Source organism: Dendrobates tinctorius, unplaced genomic scaffold (genome assembly GCF_039654945.1).
Source record: "Dendrobates tinctorius isolate UK_male_01 unplaced genomic scaffold, ASM3965494v1 ptg000029l, whole genome shotgun sequence".
NCBI classification, from domain to species: domain Eukaryota; kingdom Metazoa; phylum Chordata; class Amphibia; order Anura; family Dendrobatidae; genus Dendrobates; species Dendrobates tinctorius.
This window is the reverse complement of record NW_027361697.1, coordinates 35755157-35778868: the sequence shown is the minus strand read 5'-3', so window position 1 is coordinate 35778868 and position 23712 is coordinate 35755157. Positions and strand designations below refer to the sequence as shown.

Here is a 23712-nt window from a genome sequence, read left to right as displayed (position 1 = left end):
ACTTATGTAACAAAGTCACTGGGAAGGTAATAGAGGTGAGATATGTGTCACTGCGCTTAATGGCATCAGTGATATGAAACCAGAATATTTTCCTCCAGCACACTACGTGTTGTGAGGGTTAAGTTAAAATTGCATAATGGGCTGGTTTCATGTGGACCTTCACAGAGCGGGTGGGAGGAGGTCCACTTTATCTCCACCTGAAGAACTGCTAGGATCTACATGATGTCATGATAATGTGGTCAGTTACCTGATGGAAAGAGTCACATGGTCTGGGGTTTAAATCATTGGGCTCTACAGGCAGTCAGGGTTCAGCAAGACTGGAGAGAGGAGTCTCCAGTGGTTTTGTGCCTTGTAGAGGAAAGACTGAACCTGTGTTGCTCCAGAGCGGGGTGCCACCCACAACGAATGAACTGTGTTGCAGCATTTTTGTTTTTCTTTGTTGTTTCCTGTTTTTAGTCAGAAAGGCTGAGTTTATTTCCCCCTCTATTTGGTTTATACCACATAATAATAAACCAACCCAGGAGTTAAAGAGACGGTGTTCCTATTTTCTACCTCCGTATACCGCCACGTGAGTTGAACTATCAAAAGTGGTGTTTCGAATGCAGGCAACATTCCGAGAACACCAGTAGCAGACATGGTCAAGCTGCATGTCCTGGGTAAAGGAGGCCACAAGCCAGCAGACGACATCAGGCAAAATGGAGGACCTGCTCAAGCACCTGGTGATCCCACAGCAACAACAGCTGGCACATCAGGAGACGAGTAAGTTGCTTATTCAGATATTGCAACAGCAGCAGCAACAGCACCAGGATCAGTTCAGGCAGTTCAGGCTACAGCCGCAGCAGATTGAGTTGCTTGCCGAGGCGGTTCGTGTGAGACTGGAAACCCATTCCACAAGATGAGCGATGCTAAAAATGATGATATAGAGGCATTTCTGACTGTTTTTGAGCGAGTAGCGGAGCAAGAGAGACTGCCGCAAGACCAGTGGGTGGAGGTGCTGGCCTCCTATCTAACTGGTCAGCCCCAGAAGGCTTATTATGACCTGGCTTTACAAGATGCCTGGGAATATGCTAAACTAAAAACTGAGATACTGGCACGCTCAGAAGATACTATGTCTGTCAGAGCACAAAGAGTTTATCAAAGGGCGTATTGCGTTGATAAACCTTGCTCCCAAATGTTCGACTTGCTGCATATGGTGCAGAAATGGTTGCAGCCGGAGTCCTCCATCCCAGCCCAGATAGTGGAGCAGGTTGTAATGGACAGGTTTATCCACTCACTTCCAAGGCCAGTACAGACATGGTTGCCCAGGGGGATCCCCGGAATGCGGATGGCTTGGTCAGCCTAGTAGAAAGGTACCAGGTGGTCGAGAGGTCCTTAATGAAGCCGGGGGGTGGTGAATCTGTGGCGCCCCCAGGAGTATGACCGCCACAGTGGCTTTGCCTTCCTCCAGGGAGGGTAATGCCAGGCTTGGGAGCAATGAAGGGTCTCTCTCGCAGTTAACCTATACATGCAACACAGTTCCACTCCAGGCCAGCAGGGGGGGACTCTGAACCGGAATTAAGGGGAGGAGTGCTCTCTGAGGGCCAAGAGGAAGGAGTGGTTAGTTAGAGTGAGGAGGGTGAAGTGTGCAGACGTGTGGAAGAAGCGCGGAGATCGAGCAGAGAGGAAAGGCTCATCTCTAGTGAGAGCGCATGAACTGGAGCCTGGTCTCCATGGTTGTATGGATACTAATGATCCTGCAACAGACACCAGAGGAGTAGCAGGCTGTAAATGCACTACCCCCATCTAAGACTCGGAGGCACAGCAGCACGGAGTGAGCCAAGAGAGGAATAGTGGCTACAGCTGTCTGCCATACGAGGAGCGAGAGTAGAAGAGAATTGAGAGGAACTTCAGTGTAACTCAGTACTAGGAGTACTTCACTCAACTATGCGCTAGGAAGGAGACTGCACAGCCCATCTGCTGAGAGAGAATCCCTGAGTTGCTTCCAGGCTAGTCTGCTCCAGTACCATCTGTAATCAGGACCCTGGACTGCATTTGTCAAGTAAAGGTACAGAAACTGCACCCCGCTGTGTCTTGTCTGCTTCCTACCCTTCCGGCACCGCTACATCCCCGGGCCTACCACATCTACACTGCCCTGGGACTACAGCTTCACCTGTGGGGAGCTTTTACATCTTTGCTGCACCAAACCATCAGTCCCAGCAGATCTGCATGCAGCGTCAGCTTAACACCTCCCTTGCCGAACACCACAGGTGGCGTCACGAACTATTCATTTAACCACATTCCACCATTTCAATTCCCTCATTACTTGGGCACCCAGTGCCACGGACAGGGTCACTGCCACTGTGACACATCCCGCTGACACCGGCCCGGTACCGAGTACCCCACAGCCCTGGAAGGGCAACCCATTTTGGCGTCACGAACAGGATTACGGAGCCCGGTAACCCCCCGGGTCCTGTGTGCCATATACTGTGTTTGTGTAAAAGACTGTGTGAAATTGGCGCCATTGCCACCATTATCCCGCTAATTGGGCGTGCGGGAAGAAAAGGTGCAGGCCTTCGTGGGTGGAGCCCCTCCGAGAGCGCGAAGCAGTGAAGTCCCGCGCGGGAAGAGGAAAAAGCGCGCGAGAGGTGGGAGGAGCTGAGGCCTACAGCTCGGAGCGTCGGGCCTGCGAAGCGGCCGCCGGTAAGCTCACCCAACCCCCGGCCCTGGCTAATGTTAACTAGGGGGGGAAGAGAATGTCCGCGCCACACAGCAATGCAGCGGCGGACGCCGCCGCCAACCCCTCCGCGCTGCAAGGAGTAGCGCCCACCGCAGCGGTCCCTATAATGCCGCTGTCTATGCCCTACCTTCCGGGAGCAGCATGGCTACCGCAGTATTCAGGGGAGTCACATACCCTGAGTGAATTCAAAGAGAGACTGTGCAGTTTGTTTCAAGTATATCCCTTGTCTGAAAGCCAGAAAGTGCACATCCTTATTGGACAACTGACAGGTGCAGCACAGAGAGAGGTGAAAGCCTGGCAGGACACTGATAAAGAGACTGTTAAAAAGATTCTAGCCAAGCTGAGAAGCACCTTTGACACCCGCCCTGCAGCTGAAATCAAGATGCGATTCTTTGGATGTAAACAGAAAGCGCAGGACAGTATAAGGGACTATGCTCTTAACCTGCAGGAGGCGCTGCGAGCAGTTAAGCAAGTTGACCCTGACAGTGTGAAAGAGGAGGACAAACTGTTAAAGGAGCAGTTCATTGATGGACTCCTATCCAGTACACACAGAGGACAGTTGCGCATCATCACCCTACAAGACCCTGATCTGGACTTTGCTGATTTCAAGGACAGGGCTATTCGGGTACTGCAGGAGCCAACTGACAGCCGTCCAGCGCCCCTGAGGCGCCCAGCGATCACCTACCACCAGGAAGCAACATCTTTCCCTTCCATCCCTGTGGAGGCTGATGCACAGACTCTGGATAAAGATCCAACTGAAGAACTGCGTCTTCAAGTCCAGGAGTTGACTAAAGGAATGGCTGCACTTACTAAAACTGTGCAGTCCCTGCAAGTGTCCTCCAAGGAGAAGATCCAGCTGGCTTCCAGTCCAGAGGATGTCCCATGGCTCCGAAAGAAGAGGATTCCGCCCCTCCGAGGGAGAACCAACAATCGCTATGACCAGGATGGATGCCCCATCTGTCGTAACTGTCGCAGGCCAGGCCACATCACCGGGTACTGTCATTTAAACGAGCAACCCCTGGGGCAGAGGGCCAACCCCCAGGAATAGGATCCCCAGGCCCAAAGAACTGGAGAGCCAAGTATGCTGGAGGGAGACCAATCCTCCCTGTGGTGATTGATGGCATCCCCATGAACGCTTTGCTGGACACTGGCTCCCAGGTGACCACTATGCCGTACATTCTTTACAAGAGGAGTTGGGCTGATTCTGAACTTACCCGTGGTCCAACTGATGAACTGACAGTAGTTGCCAGTAATGATCAGCCTTTGCCACAGATTGGATGTAAAGAGATTACTGTTAAAGTGGGTCGGGTAGAGCTAAAATTTCAATGTCTGATAGTTGTGGATATTGATTGACGTGAATTAATCCAATGATGACTCTTGGTACAAATGTAATTGAAAACTGTCTTTCCGAGGTTATTGTCTTGTTCCAACAGGTGGCTGAGACTGCTGGTTCCAGTGAACAACGAGTCCTGCAGAAGGAGATCAGAGCCCTGATGCAAAGACAACAGGTGGAACTCTCTGGCGGAGAAATTGGCAGCGTCAAAGTGAGTGATGCTTTTCCCATTGCAATACCCCCAGATGTGAAATGTTGATTTGATGTCGGGCAGCCATAGGTCTCAGAGGGAAAGATTACAGGATAGCAGGCCCACTGTCCTGACAGCCAGTGGGGTGTTTGATGTATGAAAATGGAGAGCACCTGTACTCCTCTTGAATTGTGGGGAGGAGGCAATACCTCGGTACGCCACAGTTGCTAAGCTGCTCACTGTTAATAACAACTCATTGCAGGCAGCAGAGCCCTTGGTCTCATCTGATCAGGGGGAGGACAATGGCTCCGTGAAGCAGCTGGAGGAGTGGTGTCAGCAACTGCAGGTGGGGACTGACTCTACACCTTCATACCAGAAAAATGGGGTTTACAGAGTGACACAAGAATATGAGCGGGTATTCAGCAAACACCCACTAGATTTTGGGCAGGCAAAAGGGGTTCAACATCATATCCCCACTGGAGATCATCCTCCTATAAAGGAAAGGTACCGGCCTATACCCCCGACACAAAACCAATGTGCTAAGTGTATGTTGAGAGAGATGAAGGAAGCTGGGGTTATCAGAGACAGTTGCAACCCCTGGGCAGCTCCCATAGTTTTTGTAAAGAAAAAGGATGGTACCATGAGAATGTGTGTTAATTACAGGAAAATTAACAGCATTACAGATAAAGATGCTTACCCATTACCTAGAATTGAGGAATCATTGGCTGCACTTAAGACTGCTAAATACTTTTCCACCTTGGATCTCACTAATGGGTATTGGCAGGTTCCTGTGGCAGAGGCAGACAAGGAGAAAACAGCATTTACCACCCCAATGGGTCTCTGTGAGTTCAACTACATGCCATTCGGGCTCTGCACTGTTCCAGGAACATTTCAGCGGCTGATGGAGTGCTGCCTGGGACACATGAACTTTGAGACAGTCCTGTTGTACCTTGATGATGTCATTGTTTTCTCCAAGACGTATGAGGACCATCTGGAACACCTGGCTGAAGTGTTTTAAGCTTTGTCCAATTTTGGCCTGAAGGTGAAGCCTTCCAAAAGTCATCTCCTGAAGCCTAAGGTACAGTACCTCGGTCATGTAGTGAGTGCCGAAGGTGTGGCACCAGATCCGGACAAAGCCACAGTCATCCGGGACTGGCCGAAGCCCAGCAACCTCCATGAAGTACGCCAATTCCTTGGACTGGTAGGCTACTACCGAAGGTTCATCAAGTGCTTTACCAAAATAGCCACCCCTATGCAAAATCTGCTGGTGGGACAGTCCAAGAAGGCCAAACAGAAAAATTCCACATTTGAATGGACTGAGGAGTTGGAGAGGTCCTTCACTCGAATGAAGATGGCTCTCACAGGAGATGAAGTTCTGGCCTACCCAGATTATGACAAGCCCTTTGTGTTGTACACTGATGCCAGCAACGTGGGACTGGGAGCAGTGCTGTCACAGGTACAGAATGGAAAAGAAAGAGTGATCTCCTACGCCAGCAGGAAGCTGCGTCCCACTGAAAGGAATCCTGACAACTACAGTTCATTCAAGCTGGATTTCCTTGCCATAGTCTGGGCTGTCACTGAAAGGTTCAAGCATTACCTAGCTTTAGCCAAGTTTACTATCTTCACAGACCACAATCCGTTGACCCACTTGGAAACTGCGAAACTGGGTGCACTGGAGCAGCGATGGATGGCTCGGCTGTCTAACTATGAGTTCACCATCACGTACCGAGCAGGGCACAAGAATGCCAATGCTGATGCACTTTCCAGAATGCCTAATCTGCCTGATGCAGGAGAAGACCCTGAGGCTCTTGAGGAAATAGAGTTGCCTCCCTTCCACCGGCCACTTGCAGCCCAACGTGCTCAAGGAGTAAGAAACAGAAGGTCTGGCTTGAAAGAGGTCACCCTAAATCCATTGCCCCATCATGACTGGGCAGAAACTCAGGATGATGACCCCACAGTCCGCCTGGTGAAGGAGCTACTGTCACAAGCTGACTCACGCCCAGAGTCGGATGCTCCTGAAGAAACCCAGCAGTTGTGGAAGGAAAGAGGTCGGCTGTTCATTTATGAAGGAAAGCTGTGTCGGAGGAGTATCAATGCCCGCACTCATGAGCTGGTCTGGCAGGTAGTAGTCCCAAAGAGAGAGGCATCTTGGGCTTGGAAGCATACCACAATGGAGCTGGACACTTCGGATGGAAGAAGTTGGAAGCATTGCTCCGGGAGAGATTCTACTGGACTGGTATGAGGAAAGCCATTGAAAAGTGGTTCCGGGAGTGTGGACAATGTAACCTGCGCAGAAAGAATCGAGACAGTCAGAGAGCTCCCCTACAGCCAATAGTAACCAAACAGCCACTCGAGTTGGTAGCCCTGGACCATGTGAAGCTGGTTCCAAGCCGGTCAGGCTACATCTATGCTCTTACCATTGTGGACCACTACTCAAGATTCCTGGTAGTTGTGCCTGTAAAAGATCAAACAGCCAGGACAGCAGCCCGAGCATTCCAACAGCACTTTTGCAGACCACATGGTTACCCTGAAAGAGTGCTTACTGATCAAGGTCCGGCTTTCGAGGCAGAAGTGTTCCAGGAATTCTGTAACTTGTATGGTTGCAAGAAGATCAGGACAACCCCTTACCATCCACAGACCAATGGCAGGTGTGAGAAGATGAACCAGGTAGTGATTGACCTACTGAAAACATTGCCTTTGGAGGAGAGAAATCTGGGGCCAGAAAAGTTGCCAGATCTGGTAGACCTCTACAACCATATTCCTGTGAATTCCACCAACTGCACTCCAGCCTACCTAATGAGAGCGATGCCTGGTAAACTGCCTGTTGATTTGGACATGGGAGTCCTGACGCCTGAAGTAACGTCACCGGATGCTGACTGGGATACAGAAAGACAACAACGGTACAGAAGAGTACGAGTGTGTTGAGAAGAGTCTAGCTCAGGCAAGACAAAAGCAGGAAAGGCACGACAATCAGCATGCACCTGCAGTTCCCTTGCCACCAGGAGAACAAGTCTTACAAAGGAAAAGAAGATTGTATAAATTGGATGATCAATGGGAAGCTGAACCTTACACTATTGTACCCTCAAACTCTGACAATACCAAGGTGTGCTTATTAGCAAAGATGGAGGAGAAACCTCAGCAGTCGTATCAATGGATCATTTGAAATTATGCCCTGACCAGTTAAGAGAAAGAATGGAAGAACAAGATAACATCCAACCCCTAGAAGAAGAAAAGGTCAGCACTATACTTGGATAGTTCCCTGCAAGTTGGACTAAAGTAAATGATGCTATAGTGGTGCCAGTGTTGACATTTCCTCAATTGGTAGCACAGGAAGACGTGATTCAAGAAAATCCTGACGATCAGGAAAATCAGGCAGCAGATGCTACATCAGCAGTGGAGTCAGAGAACCCTCGCCCTGCCAGTAGTGAATCTGACATGCCCACAGTGACTCTAAGATCTAGTAAACGTATGCTACCCAGTTCACACACAACACCAGTAGTTAGAACCAGACAACCAGTCCAGTCCATAACAGCACCAGTGTTACGCAGGTCTACCCGTACTACACAAGGTATACCAATTTTTGAAGTTCTTGTTTCACGCTTTTACGGACATTGGACCACAGAACTTGTGTGGTCAAAAACTTTCTTTGTAAATATTCAAAAAAGCAGGTAACCTAGAAAGCAGACAGCTTCGATAATGAAACATCCAAAAAGAAAAAAGAAGCCATGCCTAAAATATAATGATCTTTATTGAAACATGATTAAAAGGGTAGATGTAAAAATCAATACAATGGTTAAAAGTGAGGGCACTACAAAAAATATTACAATATCAGGGGTACTATGCACAGAAATGTACAAAAAATGTGTGTACAAAAAAATGCTGAGACCAATGCCAAGGAGAAAATCTGGTGTATGATAATTATTCAAATAACAACCAGTGCCTTCCTTAATCAGTAAGAAGTAAAAGCACAAATGTGCAAATATAGGTAGTAGAAGTTAAAGTATGATGCAATTAGCATACACAAATAACAAGGGGTCCTTCCTACTGCATCCTGAGGTAACAGGCACTGACTTTTCATCTTTTTTCACTTGCACAAAATTTTTCAGGGTTAGCTGCTGCTTTACCTTGCACTAGCACATTTTGGCTATGCAGCTTCCCATTCATCACACCCATTTTATGCTAAGTGATTTGTTTATAGTACTATACTTCTGTATAATGCCTAAGGAGGTTTCATTATTTACTTGTTACTTGTGTATGCTAATTGCATCATACTTTAACTTCTACGACCTATATTTGCACATTTGTGCTTTCACTTCTTACTGACGTGTGGAAGAAGCGCGGAGATCGAGCAGAGAGGAAAGGCTCATCTTCAGTGAGAGCGCATGAACTGGAGCCTGGTCTCCACGGTTGTATGGATACTAATGATCCTGCAACAGACACCAGAGGAGTAGGAGGCTGTAAATGCACTACCCCCATCTAAGACTCGGAGGCCCAACAGCACGGAGTGAGCCAAGAGAGGAATAGTGGCTACAGCTGTCTGCCATACGAGGAGCGAGAGTAGAAGAGAATTGAGAGGAACTTCAGTGTAACTCAGTACTAGGAGTACTTCACTCAGATAAGCGCTAGGAAGGAGACTGCACTGCCCATCTGCTGAGAGAGAATCCCTGAGTTGCTTCCAGGCTAGCCTGCTCCAGTACCATCTGTAATCAGGACCCTGGACTGCATTTGTCAAGTAAAGGTACAGAAACTGCACCCCGCTGTGTCTTGTCTGCTTCCTACCCTTCCGGCACCGCTACATCCCCGTGCCAACCACATCTACACTGCCCTGGGACTACAGCTTCACCTGTGGGGAGCTTTTAAATCTTTGTTGCACCATACCATCAGTCCCAGCGGATCTGCATGCAGCATCGGCTTAACACCTCCCTTGCCGAACACCACAGGTGGCGTCACGAACTATTCATTTAACCACATTCCACCACTTCAATTCCCCCATTACTTGGGTGCCCAGGGCCACAGACCGGGTCACCACCGCTGTGACACATCTCGCTGACACCGGCCCGGTACCGAGTACCCCACAACCCTGGGAGGGCAACCCAAATCTACATACTGGGGTAGCCAGCGAGAGCCAGAGTCCCAAAAGAGGAGTAGCAGAGCCATCAATGGGGGGAAGTCCAAGGTCCCAAGAAGCTGTTGAGGGGTTGCAAAAGACTGCAGGTAAAGACCTGATCTGTTGGCGATGTCACGGTCCTGGGCACATAGCGGCCTGTTGTTCTTTGTCATCTGAGCCGATGGATTGCAGCCTAGGCGGGCGCTGCTTGTATTTTGCTTATCCCACTTGCAGTGTGGACTATCAGCACAGAGATGGGCTGCAGTCATGTCCTGTGACCATAAATGGGGTGCTGGTGTCAGGACTATTGGACTTGGGGAGTTTGGTGACCCTGATAAGGTCCACACTCCCCAACCAGTTGATTCCAGGGAAACACATGGGCAACTGCTGTATCCATGGCGATGCCAAGGACCACCCTATTGCCAAAGTGTATATAATAACAAACTGTGGCACTGAGTCCCATGAGGTCAGGGTTGTGAGAGACTTGCTACACCCAGTGATAACCTGTTTAGGGACTTGAGGGGAAAGGCGGGGTTGCTAAGTGACTCAGACAGAAGCCAACTCAACCCTGATCAATCCCCATCAGAGCCAGAGGTAGAGGAGTTCCCCTTGTGTGTCCTGGTGGGTGACGACGATAAGACAGTGGTCAGTGAGGCCGAGGTTCCTAAGCTGGGGGTTTCTAGGGAAAATTTTGTCTCTGCTCAATTGCGGAAGCTTACCCCAAAAAGGGGCATTAGAAAATGTGTCTGTGATAGATGGGATTGCTCAAGAGCTGGGGGCTGACACAAGGTACCCTCACTTTGCAGTCAATAGTGATTTACTGTTTCAGGTGACAACAATGAGGGGAGGGGAGATAGTGGAGCAGCTGTTGGTTCCTGGTCCCTACCAGCGGAAGGTTTTAGACATGGCTCATTTACATGTTTTGGGGGGGCATCTGGGGGTAGATTAAACACAGGAGAGAATAATGCAGAGGTTCTATTGGCCGGGGTGTTATCGGGAGATCCTAAATTATTGTAGGTCTTGCCTCACCTGCCAGATAACCTCTCCCCCTACTCACTTCTGTAGTCACCTAGTTCCGTTACCTGTGATAGAGATCCCATTTGAGAGGATTGCCATGGATCTAGTGGGTTCTCTAGTTAAATCTGCATGAGGGCATCAATATATCCTAGTGGTCATGGACTATGCGACCCGGTACCCTGAAGCAGTACCACTAAAAAACTCCTTGGCCAAGAGTATCGCCTGGGAATTTATTCATATTTTTGCAAGGACAGGACTGCCAAAGGAGATTTTGACAGACCAGGGAACCACTGTCATGATGAGCAAGGTAATGAGGGAGTTGTGTAAGGTCCTTCAGAGTGCCCAGCTGCAAACCTCAGACTACCATCCACAGACAGATGGCATAGTAGAGTGCTTCAATAAGACCTTGAAGGCAATGCTCAAGAAGGTCATTGAAAAGGATGTCGAGACTGGAACTAGTTGCTTCCATTTCTGCTCTTCTCAAGCAGAGAAGTTGCAAAAGCCTCTACTGGCTTCTCGCCATTCAAGATATTGTATGGTCGACATCTGCAAGTGCTCCTGGAGATTCCCAAGGAAACTTGGGAAGCTGAGGTCACGCCACACTGGAGCATCTTAGAGCTTGTCGCCCAGTTACAGGAGAGGATGGTTAAAGTAATGCCCATTGTGAAGGAGCATCTTCTCCAGGCACAGGCAAAGGTGTATAACCGTTCAGCGGGAGTGAGGCAGTTCTTGTCATGGAATGCCTAGGTTACTTTAGGCAAAAACCCCAGGACCCCTGTGATGTCCCTCAGACTAGGGGAACCCTGTCTGTCCCTCTACCCAGGGTTTACACTGAAGGTGTGCCTGCCTGAGCCTCCACCCTGTCCCTGTCTCCTGTCCAGCCCTAAGCTGAACCCACCTCCCTCCACCCAGTGAGGGGACCAGACACCAGACCCCACAAATACGTATGGACAGGGTAAAAGAAAACACCACACAGTAAATACACAAGGGAATACAATAATGTGCAAGGGCAACCAAATATATATATAACAGATTGGAGAAAGAACCACTGAGGGATATATTGCACCAGATATCAGACGCTCCAACACCACCACTGCTGACCGGTATTGCTAGCACTAGGCTAAAGCTATAGTCGGCGACGCCCATAGTCAGGACGAACTATTTAAAGACCTAGGGCGTGGCCCAGCCCTCAGCCCGCATGACAACCTGGTTAACCCTATCCCGACTGGAACAGAATACCCAACAGGGTATTACCGCTGTCTGCCGGACACCCTGGTGTGAACAGTGTCCGACATGACAGTACCCCGCCTTCTACGAGGGACCTCCGGAACCTCACCATGTCGAGGACCTGGCTTGTCCGGATGGCGACGATGGAACATAGTAACCAGTCGATCAGCATGAATGTCAGAGGCCGGCACCCATGTCCTCTCCTCAGGACCATAGCCACGCCAGTGGACCAGGTACTGTAGAGTGCGACGCACAACCCTAGAGTCCACCACTTTGGACACCTCAAATTCCAAAGCGCCATCCACCAAGACGGGAGGTGGTGGCCCGGGGGAACCATCCACCAAACCCACGACCTTCTTTAGCAATGCTTTGTGAAATACATTATGAATCTTATACACAGCCGGCAACTCCAAACGAAATGCCACAGGGTTGATCACTGCGGAGATTCTAAATGGGCCAATGAACCTGGGACCCAACTTAAGTGACGGTATCTTGAGCTTAATGTTCCTAGTAGATAACCACACCCAATCACCCACACACAGGTCCGGACCTGGCACACGTCTGCAGTCAGCCACCCGTTTGTACCTGGAACCCACCTTCAACAAGCGCTGCTTGACTCTCCTCCAAACAGACGACAATTGAGCTCCCAACTGGTCCTCCTCAGGGATGCCAACTGAGCACCCCTGACGCAAGGTGCAAAATTGAGGATGTTGACCATACACACAAAAAAAAGGAGATTCCCCAGACGATTCCTGGCAATGGTTGTTTATTGCGAATTCTGCCAGAGGAAGAAACGCTGACCACTCTTCCTGATTGTCGGAAATAAAGCAGCGCAAGTATTGCTCCAGGTTTTGGTTCATCCGCTCAGTCTGTCCATTCGACTGAGGGTGGAAAGCCGATGAATGAGATAATTTGATTCCAAGGCGAGAACAAAAAGCTCTCCAAAACTTTGCCACAAACTGCGTACCTCGATCAGACACAATGTCAGACGGGACACTATGAAGTCTGACCACCTCGCGAATAAATATCTGAGCAAGAGTCTTAGCATTGGGCAAAGACGGTAAAGCAACGAAATGTGACATTTTGGAGAACCTATCAACAATTACCAAAATGACCGAGTTCCCTGCCGAGGCGGGCAAGTCAGTAGTTTGGCAATCATAGAGAAGTTCTTAATAAATTTCCTATAGTAATTGGAGAAGCCAAGAAATCGCTGAAGCGCCTTAAGATTATCAGGCCGATCCCAATGTAGTACCGCCTGCACCTTTGCGGTGTCCATCTTAAAACCTGAGGCGCAGATTATATAACCCAAGAACGGTAGCTCCTGTACGAAAAACACACATTTTTCAAGCTTGACATAGAGCCTGTTCTCTCTGAGCAACTGCAGAACCTGTCTAACATGCTCTATATGTGTATCATGGTCACGAGAGAAAATGAGGATGTCGTCAAGATAAATTATAACGAACCTCCCCAACAACTGAGAGAAGACATCATTAATGAAGTGTTGAAAGACCGCCGGTGCCATAGTCAACCCAAACGGCATTACCAAACTCTAAAAGTGACCCTCAGGGGTATTGAACGCTGTCTTCCACTCATCCCCCTGACGGACTCTTATAAGATTGTACGCCCCCCTGAGGTCCAGTTTGGAGAACCACCTGGCACCAACCACTTGGTTGAATAAATCGGGTATAAGTGGCATAGGGTAAGGATCACGGACCGTAATCTGGTTGAGTTCTCTGAAATCCAGACACGGGCGTAAACCGCCATCCTTCTTTTTAACAAAGAAGAAGCCAGCAGCCAGAGGAGAAGAGGAAGGTCTAATATGACCCTTGCTCAGGCTATCCGCAATGTATTCCTTGAGAGCTAGCCTCTCGGGACCTGAGATATTAAACATTCTAGCTTTAGGTAACTTGGCCCCTGGTTTCAACCTAATAGCACAGTCATAGGGGCGATGCGGTGGTAGTTCCGAACAACCCTTCTCAGAAAATACATCCGCATAATCCAGCAACGGCTCCGGGATACTGGGGGTCAAAGCGGAAATACATGTAGCCAGGCACCTCTCCTGACACTCCCTGCTCCACTGAATTATGTCCTGGGTCTTCCAATCAATAACAGGATTATGCATTGACAACCATGGAAAGCCCAGAAACATCTGAGCCGGTAAGTTACTAAGCACCTTACAAGTTACCCGCTCTGAGTGTAATACTCCGATGTGGAGTTGTATATCCAACACACACTCTGTGATCTCCCCTTGAGACAACGGGGAAGCATTGATGGTAACCACCCGGATGGGGTTCGGCAATTTCTCCACCGGAAATCCCGCTGTATGCGCGAACCTCTCATCAATGAGATTGGCAGCTGAGCCACTATCAATAAATACTGTAATAGAGAGCATTTGCCCCCCAAGTACCACCCTAGCAGGGAGCATACACTGGGAAACCATGACGGAGGATACACAAAGGCTCAGACTAGACTCCTCCAAACCCTCTGAGCCTATCAGTTTTCCGCCGGCGCGCCCTTCTTAGGTACCAGGGGGCAAGCGTTAATAAAATGTCCTCCTTTGCCACAAAAAAAACAGAGCCCCTGCCTTCTGTGCCAAGGACGTTTAGGCTTGTTACTCGGTGACTGTGCTATACCAGCGATCTGCATGGGTTCCACGGATTCACCCGCGGCAACCTCACCGACCACTCCCCCACCTCCCGGAGGCAACGAAACCAGCGCCCCCTGACGGAGACGTCGGTCTATGCTTACTACAAGTGCCATCGCAGCCTCCAGAGAGGCGGGAGTCTCGTACATTAGGAGAGTCTGTTTAACCCTTCCAGAAACCCCATGCAAAAATTGACTTCTAAGCGCAGGGTCATTCCACTGCGTGTCCACCGCCCAGCGCCGGAATTCTGTGCAGTAATCCTCAGCTGGTCGATCAGCCTGTAGCAGTGAGCGTATCTTAGACTCTGCTAAGTTTAATCTATCTGGATCGTCATAGATCAAACCCAGAGCAGAGAAAAAAAAATCTACAGATCCAAATGCCGGTGAGTCTGAACGGAGTGAAAAGGCCCAGGCCTGTGGGTCACCACTCAGCAAAGAAATCACCAAGCCCACGCGTTGAGCCTCATTACCTGAGGAATGTGGACGCATACGGAAATACAATTTGCATGATTCACGAAACACCGTGAACTTACCACGATCACCAGCAAATCGTTCAGGAAGGGGAAACTTGGGCTCAGCTGCCCTGGCTGCAGCCTCAGCAGGTACTGCAGGAGCTGACAGGCCTTGTTGCTGGACCGCCCCCCTGAGTTCAGTGACCTGTATGGATAGAGCCTCCAGCTGCTTGGTTAGGGAAAGTATAGGATCCATAGTAAGTAACCCCTATATTCCCTTTTTTTTTTTTTTTCACTTTATTATTTGGGCCGACTATAATGTCATGGAATGCCTAGGTTACTTTAGGCAAAAACCCCAGGACCCCTGTGATGTCCCTCAGACTAGGGGAACCCTGTCTGTCCCTCTACCCAGGGTTTACACTGAAGGTGTGCCTGCCTGAGCCTCCACCCTGTCCCTGTCTCCTGTCCAGCCCTAAGCTGAACCCACCTCCCTCCACCCAGTGAGGGGACCAGACACCAGACCCCACAAATACGTATGGACAGGGGTAAAAGAAAACACCACACAGTAAATACACAAGGGAATACAATAATGTGCAAGGGCAAACAAATATATATATAACAGATTGGAGAAAGAACCACTGAGGGATATACTGCACCAGATATCAGACGCTCCAACACCACCACTGCTGACCGGTATTGCTAGCACTAGGCTAAAGCTATAGTCGGCGACGCCCATAGTCAGGACGAACTATTTAAAGACCTAGGGCGTGGCCCAGCCCTCAGCCAGCATGACAACCTGGTTAACCCTATCCCGACTGGAACAGAAAACCCAACAGGGTATTACCGCAGTCTGCCGGACACCCTGGTGTGAACAGTGTCCGACATGACAGTTCTAGCCCAGAACTGATGCGTCAGAAGTCGGCTTGGGAGCTCTACTGTCTCAGGAAGTGAATGGGGAGGAGCATCCCATCTTATATTTGAGCCGGAAGCTTTCTTCATGTGAGAGAAACTATGCAATCGTCGAGAAGGAGTGCTTAGCCATAAAATGGGGCATAGATACTCTGAGGTACTACCTGCTAGGACATAGGCTTAATCTGGTATCTGACCGTGCCCCTCTGAGGTGGTTGAGGGAAAAGAAGGGTAAAAATGCTCGGGTGACTAGATGGTTCTTAGGCCTCCAAGATTTCACGTTTCACATCGAGCATACGCCAGTAAAGTTGCACGGGAACGCAGATGCCCCGTCCAAACTCCCCTGCTTAGCGAGTGAAGGTGCCAAAACTCCCGGCTTTGGGCAGAGGGGGGGAATATGTGACAAAGTTACTGGTAAGGTAATACAGGGGAGATATATGTCACTGTGCTTAATGGTGTTAGTGATATGAAACCAGCATATTTTCCTCCAGCACACTACATGTTGTGAGGGTTAAGTTAAAGTTGCATAATGGGCTGGTTTCATGTGGACCTTCATTGAACAGGTGGGAAGAGGGCCACTTTATCTCCACCTGCAGAGCTGCCAGGACCTGCTTGAAGCTATGATTGTGTGGTCAGTCACATGATGGAAAAAGTCACATAGTCTGGGGTTTAAATAAATGCATTCTACATGCAGTCAGGGTTCAGCAAGACAGAAGAGAGGAGTCTCCAGTGGATTTGTGACTTGTAGAGGAAAGATTGAGCCTGTGTTGCTCTAGGGCGGTGTGCCACCCACAACGTATGGACTGTGTTGCAGTGTTTTTGTTTTTCTTTGTTGTTTTCCTGTTTTTAGTCAGAATGGCTGAGTTTATTTTCCGCTCTTGTTGGTTTATGCCGCATAATAATAAACCAACCCAGGATTTAAAGAGACAGTGTTCCTACTTTCTACCTCCATATACCACCACGTGAGTTGAACTATCATGTTTAATATGCACGATACACACACAGCGGTTGCTGACTCCAACTCTCATCATTATCGCTTAGTCACGCTGACCACAGGGAGACCAGGCGACAATGATGAGAGCTGGATTCAGCACCTGGCAACAGCACTAACTGTACTGCTTTTCTTAGGCACCGATACATGTCACACTAATGTCACACAAACATGTCAATGTATTTTGCACAACGATACACTGTCCTTGGAAACACATTGACATATGCGCAGACATGTGCCCTTTGATTTGTGTTGGTCTACGTATGTGTGTCTCTCCAGAACATGTGAAAACCGTCACCACACGTATTTGAGGTAGTGATGTGTGAATTAGTGCTGGATCCTACCTTCCCTTTACATATTTAGGCTTTTAGCCCACGAGAGTCATGACATTAGGTTAGGGTCCCAACAGAGTGAAATATGAATTGTCATGGCTGGTTGGCTCTCATGAATTGGCCAATTTATGGGTGAAGTTCCTTTATAAGTAAATTCTATTAGTTCAAATTTCATATATTCAATGTTTCTATACATGTTTTCGCTTACAGTGTGCTGTTGTATGCTTTTATTAAAAAAAAAAATCAGATGTGGGAAACCCCTGGGTATGTGCACAAATTCAGAATTTGCAGGTCATTTATTCCTTGCAGATTTAAAGCAGTTTCAACATTTTTGCAGCATTTTTCATCCACATGACTAGGGAAATAACAAATAAAAACTGCATGCAAAAAATATGTCAAAATGTGTGTAATTTATGTATGCTTTTTTCCTGCCAAGAGATGCATTTTTGGTGCTGAAATTTCTGCAGCAAAAACTTAATGTGTGCACATACCCTAAGAGAGACTACAACATATCAAGAGATCTACCAGTTTTGTTTTGCATAACAATATTTCTACACTTTATCATGCAAAATATTAATATTCTTACCTTAAGTTTGATATATTTTACCAATCCAAAATGCTTCACATAGAGCTTGATGTATTCAAAATATTTGTGATGTGGTAAGAAGTTTGGGAAATCTTCCGGCATTGGAAAATCGCTGTGACTCATTATTTCTTTGGAAGAATTGGTAACCAAAGACTTGTAGATGCTGGCTCTTCCATCTTCTGCTTCATCCTGAAGTAGTTCAATTTTGCAATATGTTTATTAACTCATATTGTGGCAATATCTAGATATTTTTACTTAAATTGCTTTTTCCACGGGTAAATATGACATTATTCCATTACAAAACATTTTATATATTTTTGTATTCTAATAGCTTTTGAAAAATGCCCATGGAAAGGGACAGTGTATGCGTGATATAGTTCTCTTTGTGTTCTTTTTTTCCTGTCTGGTAACAAGAAGCCACTTCCAGTGCATTTATTCTTATTAACCTTCACAATAAATGGAAACACTTTCCTCTAATCTACTCAGTTAAAAAAATGGATCTAGCATAGAAGTTTAGCATTTAACCTTGGTGCATATAGACATTGTGTTGGAGTCTGCAATTGTGAAGTGGCTTCACTGCTGTTTAACTATTTAGATGCTCCTGTCAATTGCTTTCAGGGGCATTTAAAAAGCAATTGCATTGCCCACTGTAAGAGAATGGTCAGCCATAATATACTGAGCGGCTATGTTGTCTCTAGCAGCCATCTTGTCGAAAGTTAGAGAAGATTCAACTTTTACAAAAGAGCTAATAAAATGTACTAAATGGAGGATGGAAAATGAGATCATGTCTCTTACCAACTTCAGCAGATGTGCATAGAGGAAGACTGGATCAATCAATAGGGCCACAGGTCACCAAATATATGGTCAATATGCTTATACGTGATAGTGTGGTAGCGAAAAGTAAAGTAATTAGAATGTCAGGATGTAAGAATTTATGGACATAGATTGGAGACAATGATAAGATTTTAGGACAGTAGTCATAGATACCAATGACTTATGGGTTTTAGTGTTGCTTGGAGAAATGTTAATTAATATCTTCGTATTATGTCATTATATTCTCTGTTCTAAACCACGTTTCTGCAGATTACCATGAAAACGCCTTAGAATTATAATGTTAACGCCCTCTGCGGCAAAATGCAGCTTTCTTTGTTCTGATAATGTATAAGAAGCTCCTGTTACTGTCGATCGGGGCCATTCCATCGCCCTCATGCCACTGTGCCTCACCATGGCCAGGGCACAGAGCCTTATCACCGCTAGACCTCCTAGCAAATCTCTGCCTGTCTGAATTCCTGTTTTTGCCCGCATATTCCAACTCCTCTGTTATTCTGTATCTGTTTTGCCGTGTATCTCTGAATAAACTTCAACCTCAGCTTCGAGAAGAATTGTCTGCAGTTTTATCCGGCTCTTCCAACTCTCCCGATAAGAACATTTTCTTACAAGTGGCGAGCCAGCCAGGAGGAGCAGCTCCGGAGAGTGGCCTCCAGAAGAACCTTTGTGGAAGAAGTTGCAGATGAGAGTTTGAGGTTGGAAGAGTGAAGAGAAAAAAATAAAAGAAACGCGTGTGGCCACACGTGAAACCGATCAAAGGAAGCCAGCCTGAAGGAGAACCTCTCGTGATCGCTCCGAGACCGCCTGCCTGATTTTTTATAAGAAAACCACGGACAAAGAAAAAGACTATAAAAAGAGGAGTAACTAAGAAGAAGCTATCTACAAGGATGTGAGAATTTTTTTGTGCCCGGTAGCAAGAAGCTTTAAAAGGGCATGGGGAGATGCCTGGCAAGCTAACGAGTGAGGCTAGAATCACGGCTGCACCTCTTTTTGATATCTGGTCGACCCCAAAAAAGCTGCAGCGAGGTCTTCCATCTGAGAGAGGTGTGAGTATCTAACTTTGCTTAAATTGCATTTGTTGATACTAGAACAAAGTAAAACTCGTCCTTGTAGACCACTGTAAATATGGAGTGGTTACGGAAGCAGGCAGAGAAATATGCTGGCACACCCCAGCTGGAGGGGGTTAAGGTGGAAACCACGTGGCTAAATAGTATGCGATGGTTTACCACAGAGAACAGGGAACTAGCTAGAAAGAGTTCGCTAGGGAAAGCTAATAGCCATGTAGCGGTTTTGTGTAAGACAGTCATAACTTTTGATCAGGCTCTTGATAGGCAGTCTACACAACAATATGTTAACATGATCACCCGGGGAGGGGCAGCGTATAGGGAGAGATCAGAAAAGCTGAGCGAGATGCTGGAGCTAGCACGGAAGCACAGAGAGGAGGGGTGCGAGCAGCAGCAGCTGAGAGCAGTTATGTCACAGATGGACACTGCAGCTTCGAGACACAGTGCTGATGTAAATACAGGTGTAGAATGGAGAAGAGTTAGGAGAATGAGTGAAGTAGTACATAACAAGATATAGTGTCCCAACAGCTCCAGCTTATGCAGACACAGTTGAGGAAAGATATATTGTCCCAACAGCTCCAGCTTATGCAGACACAGTTGAGGAAAGATATATTGTCCCAGCAGCTCCAGCACATGCAGACCCTTGGTTAGGTGTGATGCTGCTTCAACCCCGAGAAAAATATCCCTGGCCAAATGTTCCTGATCCATCTTAAATTTATTAAAAATTTGCCTAATTGGGAGGAAGGTAAGGGAGTGTTTTGTTAGGACGATGCAGTCCGAGGTGAAGGGTGATGAGTCCAATGTTTTTGCGTACCATTCACCTTGGGGTGTATCTGCTGATTCAGGGAGGCCAGGAGTTCCGGGGGGGTATGCGCAGCTGCCGAGAATGGGCAGGTCCCGTTCAGCAGAGCCCCCACGGGATCCCATGAGAGGTCCTCCCTTGTGTTATTTTTGAGGACAGTTGGGGCACTTTAAACATTTTTGTCCCAACTTTGTGCCAGGGCATATATCCCGAGAACCCCGGGAGGCCTTTAACCCCCAACGGCCCCGGGAGTTTTCTAGACCACCTTTCGGAGTTAGACCTCTGTATCCAGCAGTAACATAGTAATTAATTAAGGTTGAAGGGAGACTTTAAGTCCATCTAGTTCAACCCATATCCTATCCTAACTTGCCCTAACATGTTGATCCAGAGGAAGGCAAAAAAACCCCATGTGGCAACAGTAAGCTTCACATTGGGGAAAAAAATTCCTTCCCGACTCCACATACGGCAATCAGACTAGCTCCCTGGATCAACGCAATATTAAGGAGACTAGTGTATATACCCTGTAATATTATACTTTTCAAGAAAGGCATCCAGTCCCTTCTTAAATTTTAGTAGTGAATCACTCATTACAACATCATATGGCAGAGAGTTCCATAGTCTCACTGCTCTTACAGTAAAGAATCCGCGCCTGTGAGTATGCTTAAACCTTCTTTCCTCCAGACGTAGAGGATGCCCCCTTGTCCCCGTCACAGGTCTAAGAGTAAAAAGATCATTAGAAAGGTCTTTGTATTGTCCCCACATATATTTATACATTGTAATAAGATCACCCCTAAGCCTTCAATTCTCCAAACTAAATAACCCCAAGTGTAATAACCTGTCTTGGTATTGCAGACCCCCTAGTTCCCTAATAACCTTGGTCGCTCTTCTCTGCACCCGCTCCAGTTCAGAATCAGTCAGTGAATGACCCTAGGCAGTATCAGCAGTACAACGGTCTTCAAATGGTTAACCCAGTCTCACAGGAGCCTTCTGCTTCTGCTCCTTCCCCAATAGCTTTCACTCATCCGCGCCCGGAGGTCCATGCTATTCAGGGAGGGGTCACTCCTCCTCGTCCTTATGCTCCGCTGATAAAGGAGCTACGGGAACATGAGGACCGGACCCTGACTAAGTATCTCTTTGGGGCGGAGGTGGCAGCTGTTGGACGGAAGCCGTGTCCAGATGGGGATGATGGATTTTTCGGGCTTCCCACGGCAGGTAACACTGATTGATGGAGTGCTCCCCCTGTTCCCCTTACCCTCCTTGCCCCCCTTTCCTTGGGCATGGACGGTAGGCCTTATGTCAGAGGGAGAATAGAGGGGCTGCCTTGGGAAGACATCCTCATCGATACAGGAGCCTCAGTTTCAATAACACGACACAAATTGCAGTCACCCCCTTGACTGCCTGAGACTACCACGTTGGTAGGATTTGCGGCAGTAAAAAGTCGTCCAGTAAACCTGAGATTTCAGGACACAGGGGGATCGAAGCAAAGGGGTCTTCGATGCGCTTTTTGGGTAAACCCACAGTTACGTACACTATTTTGGGAACTGATGTTTTGGGAGCCATGGGAATTGTTGTTGATTTATGTAACAAAGTTCTGTGGCAGAACAAAGAAGCCACTATCTGTTCTGTAATTGTCCATGTGGAGGAAGATCAGGAGAGTCATAAATTACCCATTGCTAGTTTTGGAGTATGTATTGGTGAAAATGTTGAAAATGCTGACAATGATGCTTTAAAGAATGAATTGAAGCAAAGGTTCCCTGAATTGTGGATCTCAAAGAAAACTGATTGTGGGTTAATGCAAACTCAGGTTAAAATTGATGGTGAAAAACTGCCACCTTTCCAGCGTCAGTACCGTATTCCTGAGGACGCCATCCTTTAAATAACGGTTGCAGTCAGTGAGTTGGAGAAACAAGGTGTTGTTGTGAAGGGTAATTCTCCATGTAATAGTCCTATTCTACCTGTAAAAAAGGAAGATGGCAGTTTTCGAATGGTAGTAGACCTGAGACTTGTAAATAAGTACACTCCCTCAGCTGCTCACCTTGTTGCATCTGTCCCTGAAGTTATGTCACAGCTGAGGAGTGATTGTAAAGTGTTTTCTTGTTTAGACATTGCAAATGGCTTTTTCTCAGTACCACTAACACCTGAATCTGCCCTCCGCTTCACATTCACTTTTGAGAATGTGCAATACTTGTTCACGCAGCTGCCCATGGGATTTCACAGTTCTCCTGTGTATTTCCATCAGGCATTAGCTCAAGTGTTAGAACCCCTTGGCTACGGAGACAAAGTCTTACAGTATGTGGATGATTTATTGATTCAAACTGTCGATGAATGTGAACACAGAGAAACCCTTGAAAATGTTTGTCAGGCTTTACAAAATGCAGGACTCAAAATGAGTCTAGATAAAGTAAAATTGATGAAATCAGAGGTTAAATTTCTGGGTGTGTCTGTCTCAGCAGAAGGAAAGAAACCCATGCATGACAGGGTTAAAGCTATTCAAGCTGTTCCCCTACCAACTAATATTACTGAACTCAGAAAATTTTTGGGTCTTATTAATTTTTCCAGAGAATTTATTGAAGATTTTGCCAATTTGGCTAAACCACTGTATGATTTATTGAAACATGCTGATGATGATTTTACCCCTGTAACTGTAGAAGGAGCCGCCTTACAGGCTTTTGAGGGATTGAAGCGCGCCCTTACGGCAGATGCTGCATTGGTTAACCCTGACCCTTCCCAGCCTTTTTACATTCAGACTCACACTGGTGATATCTCTATTTCTTCTCTGCTTCTACAAAAATGGCCCAAAGAAAGCCCAGAGGTATCTAGTCAGTTGTATGCCTTAGGTTATTACTCTAGGTTGCTTACTCCCATGGAAAAAGGATTCACTCAGTGCATGAAGCACCTACTGGGCGTGCACTGGACTATGAATCAAGTGAGACATATAGTGGGATTTGCTCCTTTAAGTTTACAAACCCCGCATGTCACTTTAAAAACTCTGCTGCAGAAATTCTTAAACAAATTGAGCAGCGGGGCAAAGAATTTCCAAAATTATGGTCCTTCTGTAAAATTAAAGGGCACCAGAGGCTAATTCCTGACCCCCACATCCTTGGCAATGCATATGTAGACCACGCAGCCAAGGAAGCTGCACTTACGGGCGATGACAAATATCCCCAAAAAGTCATCGCTGCAGTCACTACAAAACCCCGAGAGCCCCCCCTTGTCTTTTCTCCTCTTCAAGATCTCGTAAAAACACAGGAGAAGGATGGAGACTCATCTCTGTTCAATTCCCTTGAGTCCCTGCCCATTGAAGGGGACGGGCTAGTGCTTTACATCCCAACAACAATGATTAAGTCTTTGCTCAAATTTTCAAGCTAAAAAGGTGATTAAAATGGTTCATATCAATCAGTGTAGACTTCTTAATTATTTTACTGAGATTTCTGGTAAGGACTGTTGCTCCACTTTTTTTTCTATTTCCTCCAGGTCAGCTGAAGATTTTCATATTCGACTCCTGGGACCATGAA

General features: G+C 47.3%; 1 protein-coding gene across 15 annotated transcripts in view; it reads right to left on the bottom strand.

Moving 5' to 3' along the window:
- Positions 1-23712, bottom strand: part of LOC141085930 (dimethylaniline monooxygenase [N-oxide-forming] 2-like) — a 207700-nt gene that overhangs the window by 63038 nt on the left and 120950 nt on the right. For 14 of the 15 annotated variants that reach the window (XM_073571574.1, XM_073571583.1, XM_073571577.1 and 11 more), the window contains one exon: positions 17504-17692. The exons of the other annotated variant lie outside the window; for it this stretch is intronic. In XM_073571574.1, the coding sequence (XP_073427675.1) occupies positions 17504-17692 (189 nt within the window). The remainder of the gene's footprint in view (positions 1-17503; positions 17693-23712) is intronic. 15 annotated transcript variants of the gene reach the window in all.